At 41.3% G+C, this 13,509-nt stretch overlaps 1 protein-coding gene across 1 annotated transcript in view; it reads left to right on the top strand.

The window, feature by feature from the left end:
- The first annotated feature begins 2,447 nt into the window (after positions 1 to 2,447).
- The window catches only part of LOC135510795 (adenosine kinase-like), a 45,873-nt gene continuing 34,811 nt past the window's right edge, over positions 2,448 to 13,509 (top strand). Inside the window, exon 1 of the mRNA XM_064932013.1 lies at positions 2,448 to 2,652. Coding sequence (XP_064788085.1) covers positions 2,525 to 2,652 — 128 coding nt within the window. The 5' untranslated portion in view covers positions 2,448 to 2,524. The remainder of the gene's footprint in view (positions 2,653 to 13,509) is intronic.

Genomic DNA, 13,509 nt, shown 5'->3' with positions numbered 1-13,509 from the left:
CCTAATATTATGGAAAGTGAACTACCAGTGGTTCATTCTGTGCCGCAGCTCCGTGTTTTGGATGTTAGGCCTATAATTTGTCTTTATCCTTTTTTGACGTTGCTTACTTACTGTATATTTCTCTGACTTCTTGTCTGTCGGTCATACCCATGCAAATTCATCAGGAAAAAGTAATACCACGGGAGGCGCCCGGCTGTAGCCTAGGCTTTAATGGTGCATCATTCAGCCCCTCTAAAATGCCCCAATTCATTTGACATACCCCTCACGCAGGTCCAATGTCAGAATCACTATTTAAATTTCAGAATTGCAACATTCTCATTAAGGGACATTCACTAAGAGGCTATAATTTGTTCAGACCAATGTGCTGCGCTAACATATTAACATCATGCCATGTGACTATACTGTAGCCTACATCTATAGTCTACTGTAAAATCATACGCTGCTTTAGGCTAAATACTATAGTTTGTGTGCTTCAATAGGACAAATGGAAAGAGTACCTACTGTATGTCCTACCATTTGAAATTGTGGTGTAGTGTACTTACATTACACTGCTTAAAATGTATATATGTTGGGTAACATTCCACTAAATAGGAGTGATACGGTTGGATAGGCCTTACTATTGTTGGATTTGGAAAGTCACATTTATTGTAGTGTTGCAATGGCCAGAAATGTCTTTATACAGCAAAATAATTCACACATACTTACGTGGATGATGTCTCCATAGTCTAGGACTGGAAGGAAAGTTGACCGAATGATCTGCTTCTACTACTTAGCGAGAGGCCATTTTCCTGCTGCTCCTATGAGCCATTCTGGCTTGCACAAGCCAAGGCTCCTTCTTACTTACCTACATGGAGCCATTTGAACCCTGAAGCACACTCCACCACACCCTTTTCTTGTGGTGAGATGTTGTAGATCATCATCTACAGCCCATTAGTTAACATCCTAAATCAACGAGAAACATGCAGTTTAAAGTAATTTACCAAATGGATTGAGAAACGAAGATGCTACGTCCATCGCAATAGAGCAACACGTGATTTCTATCTGGTTTATGTATCTCTAAATATATTGTGACATTTTCATTGTTCTCACAGCCCTTTAAGTAATGACGTCATTACTTAAAGGGCTGTGAGAACAATGAAAATGTCACAATATACAGTGACCGTAATATAAGGTAGTATGCATGTGTGCTATGCTAACTGCTTCCAGAATTTATACGAAACGTTTACAGTGAATGTCATTTTATCTGGACCATGGATGACAGCGCTGACAGTTTTAAACATATGGCTCAGTTGGTATGTTACATATAGCTACAACGTGATGAGGATAGCTAGCTAATCTGTTTATAGCTAGCTCCTGTAACTAACATTATTTTGGCAATACTAGCTAATTTAGCTAGCTCAGAGACTATACAATAATTCAAGCATGCTTTTATAAGAATCATGCTAAACCTAAATATGATAGAACATATCATTGCCAGTGACATAATTACGCTGTAGAAAAACTTTCCCTTCCTGTAAATATTACACTGTACACCCCAGGTCAAAAGCTCAAAAACAATTTCCCGCGAAACCCAGGAAAGTGACGGTAAAAACTCACTGGAAACGTTTCGGCTTTGGGTTCTATGAAGCACACAGTACGATGGATGTGTGGTTCTGAATCACTATTAAAAGGTAACGCGAACCAGACATGTGGGGTATTATATGAATGTGATATGTACGATGATTTCCTCCTTTCAATGGGGTGATTGTCGTCTAATCAGGTGCGAGCATACACACCACTCCGGACCGCCCCACCGTTCACTCACTCAGTAACAACCAGGGGCCGGCTTCACAAAACCTTCTTAAGAAGAATTGTATTCTTAACCGCCATTTTTTCCTTAACTATAGACTTACGAAGAAAGTTAAGCAAAGTTGTTATTCCTCAAAAATGTTGTTGGAACGTCTCTTGCGCTATTACTTATGTTTCTCCTGAAGCAAAAAGTTTAAAAGAAATTAGATTCTTGAAAATAAAGTTATTGGAAATGTTCTTAAATTCCAAGATAGCTAAACCCTTGTCTTAAACTCAGGATAGTGAGAGAAAAAGCTAATGAAAGCAAGCCCCTGGGCCCTGCTCACTGCCTGATTTCAACCCTGACACTATGGCGCCGCCGGTAGAGGGCGGCTTGGCATCGCACCTCCGTCACGTGACGTGGCAGAGGTGCGACCTATGAATACACAGAAGCCTGATTTACCATGCACACTTATCCTCTCTTATCAGCACAATTAAACTTTACATAAAACCTTTCAATATTCTACCTTGACATGAGTGAATATCTGCGTGTAATATGCACTGACCGAAGTGCGCACAACTAAGTCATCAAATTCTGACCAAAGTTCTTGTCTTTCTGGTCAGGCGCAGTCTGTGGGCAGCTATATTTGGGCTCCGTCTGTTGATTCTAATAGCCGTTTTCCGCTATCTGCCTCTTGATTAATATCCACGATAGCTATCTTGACTCGACGAGGTTGAAGCGTGTTCCTTCAGAACCATGGCGTCAGGCGAACCAAGAGCGAAGAAACTCCGACTGTCAGATGAGAAAAAGGAGAAGAAAACCCCAGAAAAGAAGACCTCAGAGAAAACTCCAGAGAGTTCAAGGAAAGCCCCGACCAAACTGGGGTAGCTATAGTTAACTCAATGCAGCTCTGCTGAGCATCGCCACTGACTACACGAGTCTGGCTGCAGCTATAGCTAGTTAAATACTTTACACGTGCTTATGCTTTAGATGTTTGCCAAAACCTTGAGGCGTGGGCCAAAACCTTGAGGCGAGGGGCTAGCTTGTGAACTCTGAATCAATGAGATATCGATTAAGCATTTAAACTTCAGCATCGTTCATTCATTATTAGTCTGATCACGTCAATGGAAAGAATGTAACATCAGCTAGCTAGTTTATGCAATGCGTGCATGTTTTGTCCGCTAGCTGTGTGTGGAAGCATTATTTAGTTGTGCCTTCAGAGTATGTCACACAGTATGACATACTCTGAATGACCTAAAATTAATAAATCTCATATCTTTCACAGTCAGGCCAACCCAATGTGTACTGTGCAAGAAGCAAATAGTAGGCCTACTATAGAAACTGATAAATTAGGCTGTCAACTGAGTAAGAAATTCACAGGTTTCAGATTTTCCCTTTTTTTTTTTATTGTTCAGGTTCTCTCTTCCACGCTTTAGTTTAAAAATGGAAAGACTGAACAAACTTGGAAGTTCTACATCAGTGCTTCCCAACCAAGGGGCACCCCTAGGGGTACTTGGCCTATCCACATGGGGTACTTCAGAAGACTCATGAGACCATAGGCTGGTCTCTACTGCTAAAATACACTTGAGGGGTTACTTAAGAGACAATCCGGGCAGAGCAAAATTCAGTTGGTGGTACAATAACTGAAAACAGTAACAATGCTTAGACCACTTTTGAGGTCTGAGAAAAATGTAGATTTGAGTGAACCTTTCCCTTACAGAAAAAAATAAGATTATCATAAACCTTTATTATAAGAATATTATAGTACTGGGCTCCACCTCTTCCCGCGGCATTGTCCATTATTTCCAACTTAATGTACAGAACGTCAGTTTTTATCCCTTATGGATTCATAGACCTAAACAGCCTATAGGCTACTGACATTACAAATCATGTCTTATAGTTAATAAACATGTTTATTATAATTATTTCAGCCACCGGTAGCTTGTGGTACTCTATATGCGTTACAGTCAATTATAATTGCATGTCTACTTATATTAACTATATAATTATTAATATAGGCCTACTGAATGCCAGCTAGCAAATTAATTAGCTAACTAACATAACCTGTCTAGCTGGAACCTCTGAAGAAAGAAAATGTTTTCTTTGTAGAATTTCCAAACGCTAACCAAACAAAAACATAATTTAATACTTTTGAGAAGTGTTTGTGCATTAGTAGCACAATTTCAAACTTATTTACATTAGTTTTTACTTACACTTGTTTGTTGACTCCATGTTGAGGTTTTAAGTTTTGGCTGACTTTTCTAGTGGATGTACAATCATCGCAAATTGAATTATAGGATGTTTCAGGCCCCGACGTGAACATAATTGTACACTCACAAACTCCAATAAAAACGAGGGCTGAGGGGCTTACGTTGCAAACTTCTCTTGCTTTGCTAATAACTTGGACCAACAACAAATATGGCTGCAGGGATTATCCCACAGGCATAAGATGAGGGTGTGTCATTTATGAGTTTGAAACACTGCCTGGTAAGGAAAATGATGGGTTCTGAGGTAAATAATGTTAGGGTTATAAAAAAACTAAGGATATTCAGTGTCTCATTACAACATATTTTGTAATGGGATGTAATTGTAAGGCATAATGACTGTTCATGCTTTCCGTACTACTCGCACCTTTTTAGAATATTGACATTTTGACAGCGTCCCAGTTTGCCAATCGCCTACTGTCAAACTGGGACACTCCTCTAGGCCATTTTTTTTAATGCAGAAAAAATATTTAGGTGGACTATGAAATACCAGTGCCGTGTATTTGTGGTTGCCAAGTGAAGCCAGGCTTCTCAAAAAAATGGACCAAGAAAACATATCAAATAATTTATCTTTCGTCTTTGTATTTTCATAATTTTCCTTCAATTCCCAAGAGGCTGAATGTATCTCACCAGAGAAAGCATCCGAACGAGAGAAACGGCATGACATTGTTGCCACCCGCAGCATTGAATGCAATCGAAGCAAGCATCCCTTGATAAATGGAATTTGGCCTCCCTTGATAAAAAATTAAGTATAAAATAATAGCCAATCAGCGTTGAGTTCAACTGGGTGAGCTCAACTGTGAATGGTCCTGGAGCATCAAAAAAAGTGTCAAGGGAAGCCAGTTTGTATTTGGCATCACTCCTATCGCATCAAGGGAAATACGTTGTTGTCCTCCAGTGGCTGGCAAGCTAGCTAAAATTGTCCTTTTCCTAAATTAGCCATGGATGGGGATTTGGACTTGTGGTAAAGGCGTGTAGGCCTATGTATGGCATAGTCCGATCGTTTTGTCATCATGAAAGAGAGGAGGATGGCATTGGCGTTTCTCTACAAGTAGGGTGAGTCAACATTATTTTTTTCTACCTGTACGAATGCAGACACACATCAGAACCGTGGACAGCCACATCATATTTAGTGTACATTGATGGGACTAAATTGTTTTTGTTATCTTTTAGTTGTCACTGTATTAGACTAAGCATAGATGATTTGATGATGTTGAAGTTGAAATGGTGCTGGAATTAGTGGAGGCAGCTCCTGTTTTCTTTGTGACTTGCGGTAACTCTCAGTGGTTGTTTAGTAGTCCAAAAATGATGAACATTAACTTGCTTGACCATGCTGTAGGTCATGTAACTGGTTGTTACACGCAGTATGCTTTGTGGACCACCGGACAGAGGTTGCTCTCCGGTTTTGTGATGAAAAAAAAGGTGTGGTTGAATTTATTCTGCCTGCCACGGTCTTATTGTCTCGGTCTTAGGCCTATATATATATCACAGTCGCAAGGCATATGAACAGGTTATAGAGCAAACAACGCAATTATCACAACACATAGCTTCTAATATGTGTCGCGTTTCAGGAAACTAGGCATATGTCACAAGTCATGACTTCACAGAAAATACATTTTCAAGTTTTTTTTATATCAAAATGCATTTTTTGGGCAGAAATGCCTTCCGGAAAATGTGAATTTTCATGTGCTTTAATAACAAAATTGTATGACATCTGTAAATACGAATACAATTGTTAAATTACGAGCCTTGTTGGTTAAGCCACAGAAAAAAATGGCAACCTTCCCACGAGCCGTGTTTGGCTGAGATAATGAGTGGACTGGACATGTCGAGAGAGGAGTTCGAATTGGTTTGCCATATAAACTCAGCAAAAAAGAACTGCATTTATTTTCAGCAAACTTAACATGTGTAAATATTTGTATGAACATAACAAGATTCAACAATTGAGACATAAACTGAACAAGTTCCACAGACATGTGACTAACAGAAACTGAATAATGTCTCCCTGAACAAAGGGGGTGGAGTCAAAATCAAAAGTAAGTCAGTATCTGGTGTGGGCACCATCTCCTCATGGACTGCACAAGATTTGCCAGTTCTTGCTGTGAGATGTTACCCCACTCTTCCACCAAGGCACCTGCAAGTTCCCGGACATTTCTGGGGGGAATGGCCCTATCCCTCACCCTCCGATCCAACAGGTCCCAGACTTGCTCAATGGGATTGAGATCCGGGGTCTTCGCTGGCCATGGCAGAACACTGACATTCCTGTCTTGCAGGCAATCACAGAACGAGCAGTGTGACTGGTGGCATTGTCATGCTGAAAGTGTACCATATGAGGGAGGAGGATGTCTTGTTCCCTGCGTTGAGATTGCCTACAATGACAACAAGCTCCGATGCTGCTGTTACACACTGCCCCAGACCATGATGGACCCTCCACCTCCAAATCGATCCCGCTCCAGAGTATAGGCCTCGGTGTAACGCTCATTCCTTCGAGGATAAACGCAAATCCGACCATGACCCCTGGTGAGACAACCGCGACTCGTCAGTGAAGAGCACTTTTTGCCAGTCCTGCCTGGTCCAGCGACGGTGGGTTTGTGCCATAGGCGATGTGGTTGCCGGTGATGTCTGGTGAGGACCTGCCTTAAATCAGGCCTACAAGCCCTCAGTCCAGCCTCTCTCAGCCTATTGCGGACAGTCTGAGCACTGATGGAGGGATTGTGCTTTCCTGGTGTAACTTGGGCAGTTGTTGTTGTCGCCATCCTGTACCTGTCCCGCAGGTGTGATGTTAGGATGTACTGATCCTGTGCAGGTGTTACACATGGTCTGCCACTGCGAGGAGGCCTCCTTGCAGCAAACCTGAGGCACGTTCACACAGATGAGCTGAGACCCTGGGCATATTTCTTTTGGTGTTTTTCAGAGTCAGAACTTAGGACACTAAAGAGGCCTTTTCATAACTGTGACCTTAATTGCCTACCGTCTGTAAGTTGTTAGTGTCTTAACAACCGTTCCACAGGTGCATGTTCATTAATTGTTTATGGTTCATTGAACAAGCATGGGAAACAGTGTTTAAACCCTTTACATTGAAGATCTGTGAAGTTATTTGGATTTTTACATATTATCTTTGAAAGACAGGGTCCTGAAAATGTCTGTCTATTTGAGCTGTTAAGTCTGTGTTGGTAATCCTGTCAAACGCGTCTTTCAAAACAAATTGTGGTGGAGCTGCATAAGTGTTGCCTTCCACTTTTTGGACGATCGAGTTGAGAAATCAGTGGAATTAGAAAACCTGTCTTGCATCTTCAAACTAAGGGCAACCGTGGCATGGCATCTGTGACAGGGAGACGCGTCCATCATGCATGATGTTGTATACAGACGGGTAAGATAGTCCAGCGTTAGCTAGCTACATTTTCAGATATGACATGTTTCTGATTTTGACAAAGTGGTTTCATTTCAAGCTAAAGTGAACTGTTAGTTAGCTGTCTAGCTCCGTAGCTAACGTTATGTGTATGACATTATTGCTAGTAAGAGCCTAATGTTAGCTAGCTAATAAGGTTGCATGATATATCGGTGAACATATCGGAATCGGCCGATATTAGCTAAAAATGCCAACATTGTCTAGTTTAATGCCAATGTGGAAAACCGATGTCAAAGCTGACGTGCATACCTATATAACGTAGTTGCATGACGTCACGCAAACTTTTGCGCTACACATGCAACACAGCATTCCGAACCTAGCCCACAATGTCTGCTCTGTGGAAGTCGAGCAGTCATTTGAAAGCGTAAGAACATTTCAACGAGAAGGCGAAATCCATGAACGTCAAGGTAAATGGAATTCATTGCCCTTGACAATCAACCGTTCATTGTCGTGTGTGATGTTGGCTTTTGCCGACTGGTCGAGCACCGGTACACACTAAGTGCGCTATTTTTCAGATGTTGCCCTATTGGAGTTATACAATAATAGCGCCACTGCTATTAGCTTCACGACATGTCGTTTGGGTCTTTGTCAAAAAAGGTACACGTCAAATAACGCGTTGATGTGTCAAATAAGATTTTAATTTGACACTTCAAATAACACAGTTCTATTATAGAATGTGTGCTCTGAATTTGCACACGCAAGCCAAGTGCCACCACTACTATCAGTAGCACTGTCAAAGCTGTACGAAAAAGTCTACAAACACCGGCCATGAACAATGTGTTTACAATACCGCATTGGTAATAAAGCAGCATTTGTTCGACTGCAACTTCTGGGGTAGCTAGCTAGCTTTAGCTTGGCACCTAGCTAGCAGGAATACAACCAGCCTGAAAACAATGACCAGTAGAAACTGCAGTCATTTTCATTATTCTTAGCAATGATTTAGGAATCCTTGTAAGTATTAGCTAGGTAGCCACTTGTTGTTCGCCTATTTAAATTGAACTTCAGGTTGCCAGCTACTTAACCCTGTTACTCAAAGCTAATGTTATAAGCAGCCAGCTAGCTTCACCTGGCTAGTGAGGTTCAACCGGACCGGCTTGTGTTGTGAAGCTAGCCACAATAAGGATTAGGCCCAATAGTGGATTTTTTTTTTTAGTGGAATTTTTAAAAGTACCTATTTGAAAGTGATGCAGAAGGTTACAATTGGTGGAATCATGCCATATTTAGACTAGATAATGTTAAACAAGGTTGGAATGTGAAGCAATGAAATGGGGTATCAGTCTACTCTGACACACACAGAACACAACTGTGAAGAGTTTACGCAAATATTAGCAGTGTAGCTCTCATCGTGGGACTGTGACTGTGTGAAATAACCTCTCCAGTCAGCCTATTTTGTGTGTTGACATTCATATTGCACTGAACAGCTTTACCTAAGGATTGGGGATCAAGGAAATGGGGTCCAACGTCCTCCTCAGTTATCAGACTCCAAAACATGCAATTCTAAAGTATGATTTCAACAGATTTTTGTCAAATTAACAAATTGTCTTTTGATTTTATATAACAACACTCCAACCTTGTTCAGCATGATCTATTCAATTGTGGCATAATTCCACCATTTATATTAATTTGCATCACTGTCAATGACATACTTTTATTTTGAAGGCTAACCGCAAAGTCCACTATTGTGGCTAATCCTTATTGTGGCTAGCTTCACATGGATGGGTCCGACCACCGTTAATCAAATAAGAATTGTCTTATAAATTAGGGTTAATTTAGGTAACATCAAGCTACAGAAACAGATGTTTTTGGGGAAGAACATTTTTTGTTGGTTAGCTCCCAGCAAATTCATGCAGGGTAGTAACGATATGATTAGGCACTATGTTCATTGTTGTTTAACTAACTAACGTTACCTGGCTAGCTCGTTAGCTAACGGTACGTGACGTGTGATTTTATACGTTTACCTAGCTGGGTTCATTGTTTACCTAGCTAGCTACGTGTCTTAAGCTGAAGTGTACTGTTAGCTAGCTGACATTATTATTTGTATCCCAGAGCTGTTTGTTTTCCTAGTTAGAGCCTAAAGTTAGCTAGCAGATTCATGCATGGTAGTAACGACATGATTTGGCACTATGTTCATTGTTGTTTAATTAGCTAACGTTAGCTGGCTGGCTCGTTAGCTAACTTTATGTGACGTGTGTGATCTTACACTTTGTTTACCTAGCTAGGTTCATTATTTACCTAGCTAGCTACCTACATGTCTTAAGCTAAAGTGTACAACACCAGTTGAATATGGCCGGTGTTAGTAAACGTTGGCAAAAAAGCGTCATGAAATTGTTGCCAGCAGAGCTGGTTAGGCTGTTTTCATATTATCCAGAGGTAAACAAATAATTGGCCAGAGCGTCAAGTGTGTGTGCTCTGAACGCTCTGACAGCGAAACAAGATTTGTGGGGCTTAAGCTTAAGAGAGTGTGATTGATGCTGAATGGGTGTAGACAAAGAGCTCTTCACGAGATACCAAAACATTCAAAAGGGATTTTGTCTAAAGTGAGTTTACAAGTTATCAACTTTCAAAGCATAATTACTTTGCCATTGTTCCTCAAATGCAGTGTATGATATACTGTTTGGTAGCTCTGAGTCTCTACTTTCATCAAATGTAAAATACACCATTTCAAATTTTGCTGCAAAAGACCGAATCCAAGTGGTGAGCCTTTTAACTGGATTGGCTTCTTCAATTATTTTTCCCACCACCCCCACTGTGAAATAGTGTACATGTTTTTGTAACAGAAATCCATATTCTAAATGCACTGAACAAAAATATTAACACAACATGCAACAATTTCAAAGATTTTACTGAGTTACAGTTCACATAAGGAAATCAGTCAATTGAAATAAATTCATTACGCTGTGATCTATGGATTTCATATGACTGGGAACACAGATAAGCAAAAAAAAGTTGGAACTGATCAGAAAACCAGTCAGTATTTTTGGTCTGACCACCATTTTTGTAATGCAGGGCAACACATCTCCTTTGCATAGAGTTGATCAGGCTGTTGATTGTGGCCTGTGGAATGCTGTCACACTCCTCTTCAAAAGCTGTACGAAGTTGCTGGATATTTGCTGGAACTGGAACACGCTGTTGTTCACTTTGATCCAGAGCATCCCAAACATGATCAATGGGTGACATGTCTGGTGAGTATGCAGGCCATGGAAGAACTGGGACGTTTTCAGCTTCCAGGAATTGTTTTCAGATCTTTGAGACATGGGGCCGTGCATTATCATCCTGAAACATGAACCGATAAATGGCACGACAATGAGCCTTAGGATCTCATCACGGTATCTCTGTGCATTCAAATTCCCTTCGATAAAATGCAATTGTGTTCGTTGCCCGTAGCTTATGCCTGCCCCATACCATAACCCATCCACTAACTACCATGGGGCACGCTGTTGACATACACACCCTGCCATACAGTTTTATATAAAAAAAGAATAATATATGGAACCCCTTCTCCCCAATTTCGTGGTACCCTCCCCTAACCCGGACGACACTGGGCCAATTGTGCGCCGCCCCATGGGTCTTCCGGGTCACGGCCGGCTGCGACAGAGCCTGGACTCGAACCTAGAATCTCTAGTGGCACAGCTAGGACTGCAATGCAGTCCCTTAGACCACTGCGCCACTCGGGAGACCTGCCTGGTACAGTTAAAACCGGGAATCAGTCGTGAAGAGCACAGTTATCCAACATGCCAGTGGCCATCGAAGGTGAGCACTTGCCCACTGAAGTCTGGTACGACGCTGAACTGCAGTCAGTCCAAGACCCTGGTGAGGAAGACGAGCATGCTGATGAGCTTCCCTGAAACGGTTTCTGACTGTTCTTCTGGTGTGCTTACCCACAGTTTCATCTGCTGTCCGGAGGGCTGGTCTCAGACGATCCCGCAGGTGTAGAAACCGGATGGGCTGGGCTGGCGTAGTTACATGTGGTCTGCGGTTGTGAGGCCGGTTGGACATACTGCCAAATTCTCTAAAACGATGTTGGAAGCGGCTTATGGTAGAGAAATGAACATTCAATTCTCTGGCAACAACTCTGGTGGACATTTCTGCATTTAGCATGCCAATTGCACGCTCAATCAACTTGAGACATCTATGGCATTGTGTTGTGTGACAAAACTGTCCACAAAAATACCTAAAGAATGTTATAATAGATTTCATTTGTATGAATAATTTAAGTTTATCATAAAAATATAGAAATTGCTTTTATAGGCTCTAATTTATCCGTCTTTACAATAAAGACTTTCCCACTTTCCCGATCAAGGTGGCCCAATATGCCAGTATTAACTGAAAAAATGCGGTCTCGGGACAATTTGGGTTTGAAGAGCCATCCATCCTGTGTGTTTTTAATATTTTTTCATTTTGTGTAGGAAAGTTCTTGAGCTATTTAGAATGGTATCATGTTGGGGGTTAAAAAATAGGATGATTCTCTAAGGTGTCCCGGGAAAGCACATTTTCAGAAAGTGTCCCACTTCACCAATACTCACACTATCGCTTCCTTTGTGCTCATGCTTGGGCACACTTTTATCACGCAGACAGTAAAGAATGGAAATGTGATTCAATGATAATGCACTCAAATAACAATTCAGACCTGCCAACTTGTGTACCCAACTCCGCTATATTTCGCAGTTCTTTGTCTTTCTTTTTTATTGAAGTATCCGCTTATTCGGGAGCTGTGCTCTCAAGCCAAAGCAGATAATTTGTGGGTGAGTGGAGCCCCTTCAGACCCCATCAGACAATTGTTATAACGTACAGCCTACGATGACTATTAGTTAATTTATTATGCTTTTGGTTAACAATAAAATGTATCTTTAATTTCAAACCACATAGTTACGGTCCATGCTTAACACAATTCTTGGAGTTGAGCTCTTGATCTCTCCAGCCGAAGATCTGTGCGACAAGCGCAAGTCTAGCATAAAAAGGGAGGCATTTCACTGAACCCAGCAAACACATACAGTACCAGTCAAGTGTGGACACCTACACATTCAAGTGTTTTTCTTTGTTTACTATTTTCTACATTTGTAGAATAATAGTGAAGACATCTATGAAATAACATATATGGAATTATTTAGTAACCAAAAATTCTCTTAACCAGCTTCACCTGGAATGCTTTTCCAACAGTCTTGAAGGAGTTCCCACATATGCTGAGCACTTGTTGGCTGCTTTTCCTTCACTCTGCGGTCCAACTCATCCCAAAACATCTCAATTGGGTTGAGGTCGGGGGATTGTGTCAAATAGCCCTTACACAGCCTGGAGGTGTGTTGGGTCATTGTCCTGTTGAAAAACAAATGATAGTGGGACTAAGTCCAAACCAGATGGGATGGCGTATTGCTGTGGTAGCCATGCTGGTTAAGTGTGTCTTGAATTCTAAATGAATCACAGACAGTGTTGCCAGCAAAGCACCATCACACCACCACATACATGCTTCACTGTGGGAACCACACATGCAGAGATCATCTGTTCATCTACAGTTCCAAACGGGCTCATCAGACCAAAGGACAGATTTCCACCGGTCTAATTTCTATTGCTTGTGTTTCTTGGCCCAAGCAAGTCTCTTCTTCTTGGTGTCCTTTAGTAGTGGTTTCTTTGCAGCAATTTGACCATGAAGGGCTGATTCACACCGTCTCCTCTGAACAGTTGATGTTGAGATGTGTCTATTGCTTGAACTCTGTGAAGCATTTATTTGGGCTGCAATTTCTGAGGGTGGTAACTCTAATGAACTTATCCTCTGCAGCAGAGGTAACTCTGGGTTTTCCTTTCCTGTGGCGATCCTCATGAGAGCCAGTTTCATCATAGCACTTGATGGTTTTTGCGACTGCACTTGAAGAAATCTTCAAAGTTCTTAAAATGTTCCGCATTGACTGACCTCCATGTCTTAAAGTAATGATGGACTTGTTTCTCTTTGCTTATTTGAGCTGTTCTTGACATAATTTGGACTTGGTCTTTTACCAAATAGGGCTATCTTCTGAAAACCACCCCTACCTTTTCACAACAGAACTGATTGGTTCAAACACATTAAGAAGGAAATAAAT

Source organism: Oncorhynchus masou, chromosome 23 (assembly GCF_036934945.1).
Source record: "Oncorhynchus masou masou isolate Uvic2021 chromosome 23, UVic_Omas_1.1, whole genome shotgun sequence".
NCBI lineage: Eukaryota > Metazoa > Chordata > Actinopteri > Salmoniformes > Salmonidae > Oncorhynchus > Oncorhynchus masou.
Note: the sequence above shows the minus strand (reverse complement) of the source record. Positions and strands in the feature narration are given on the sequence as shown.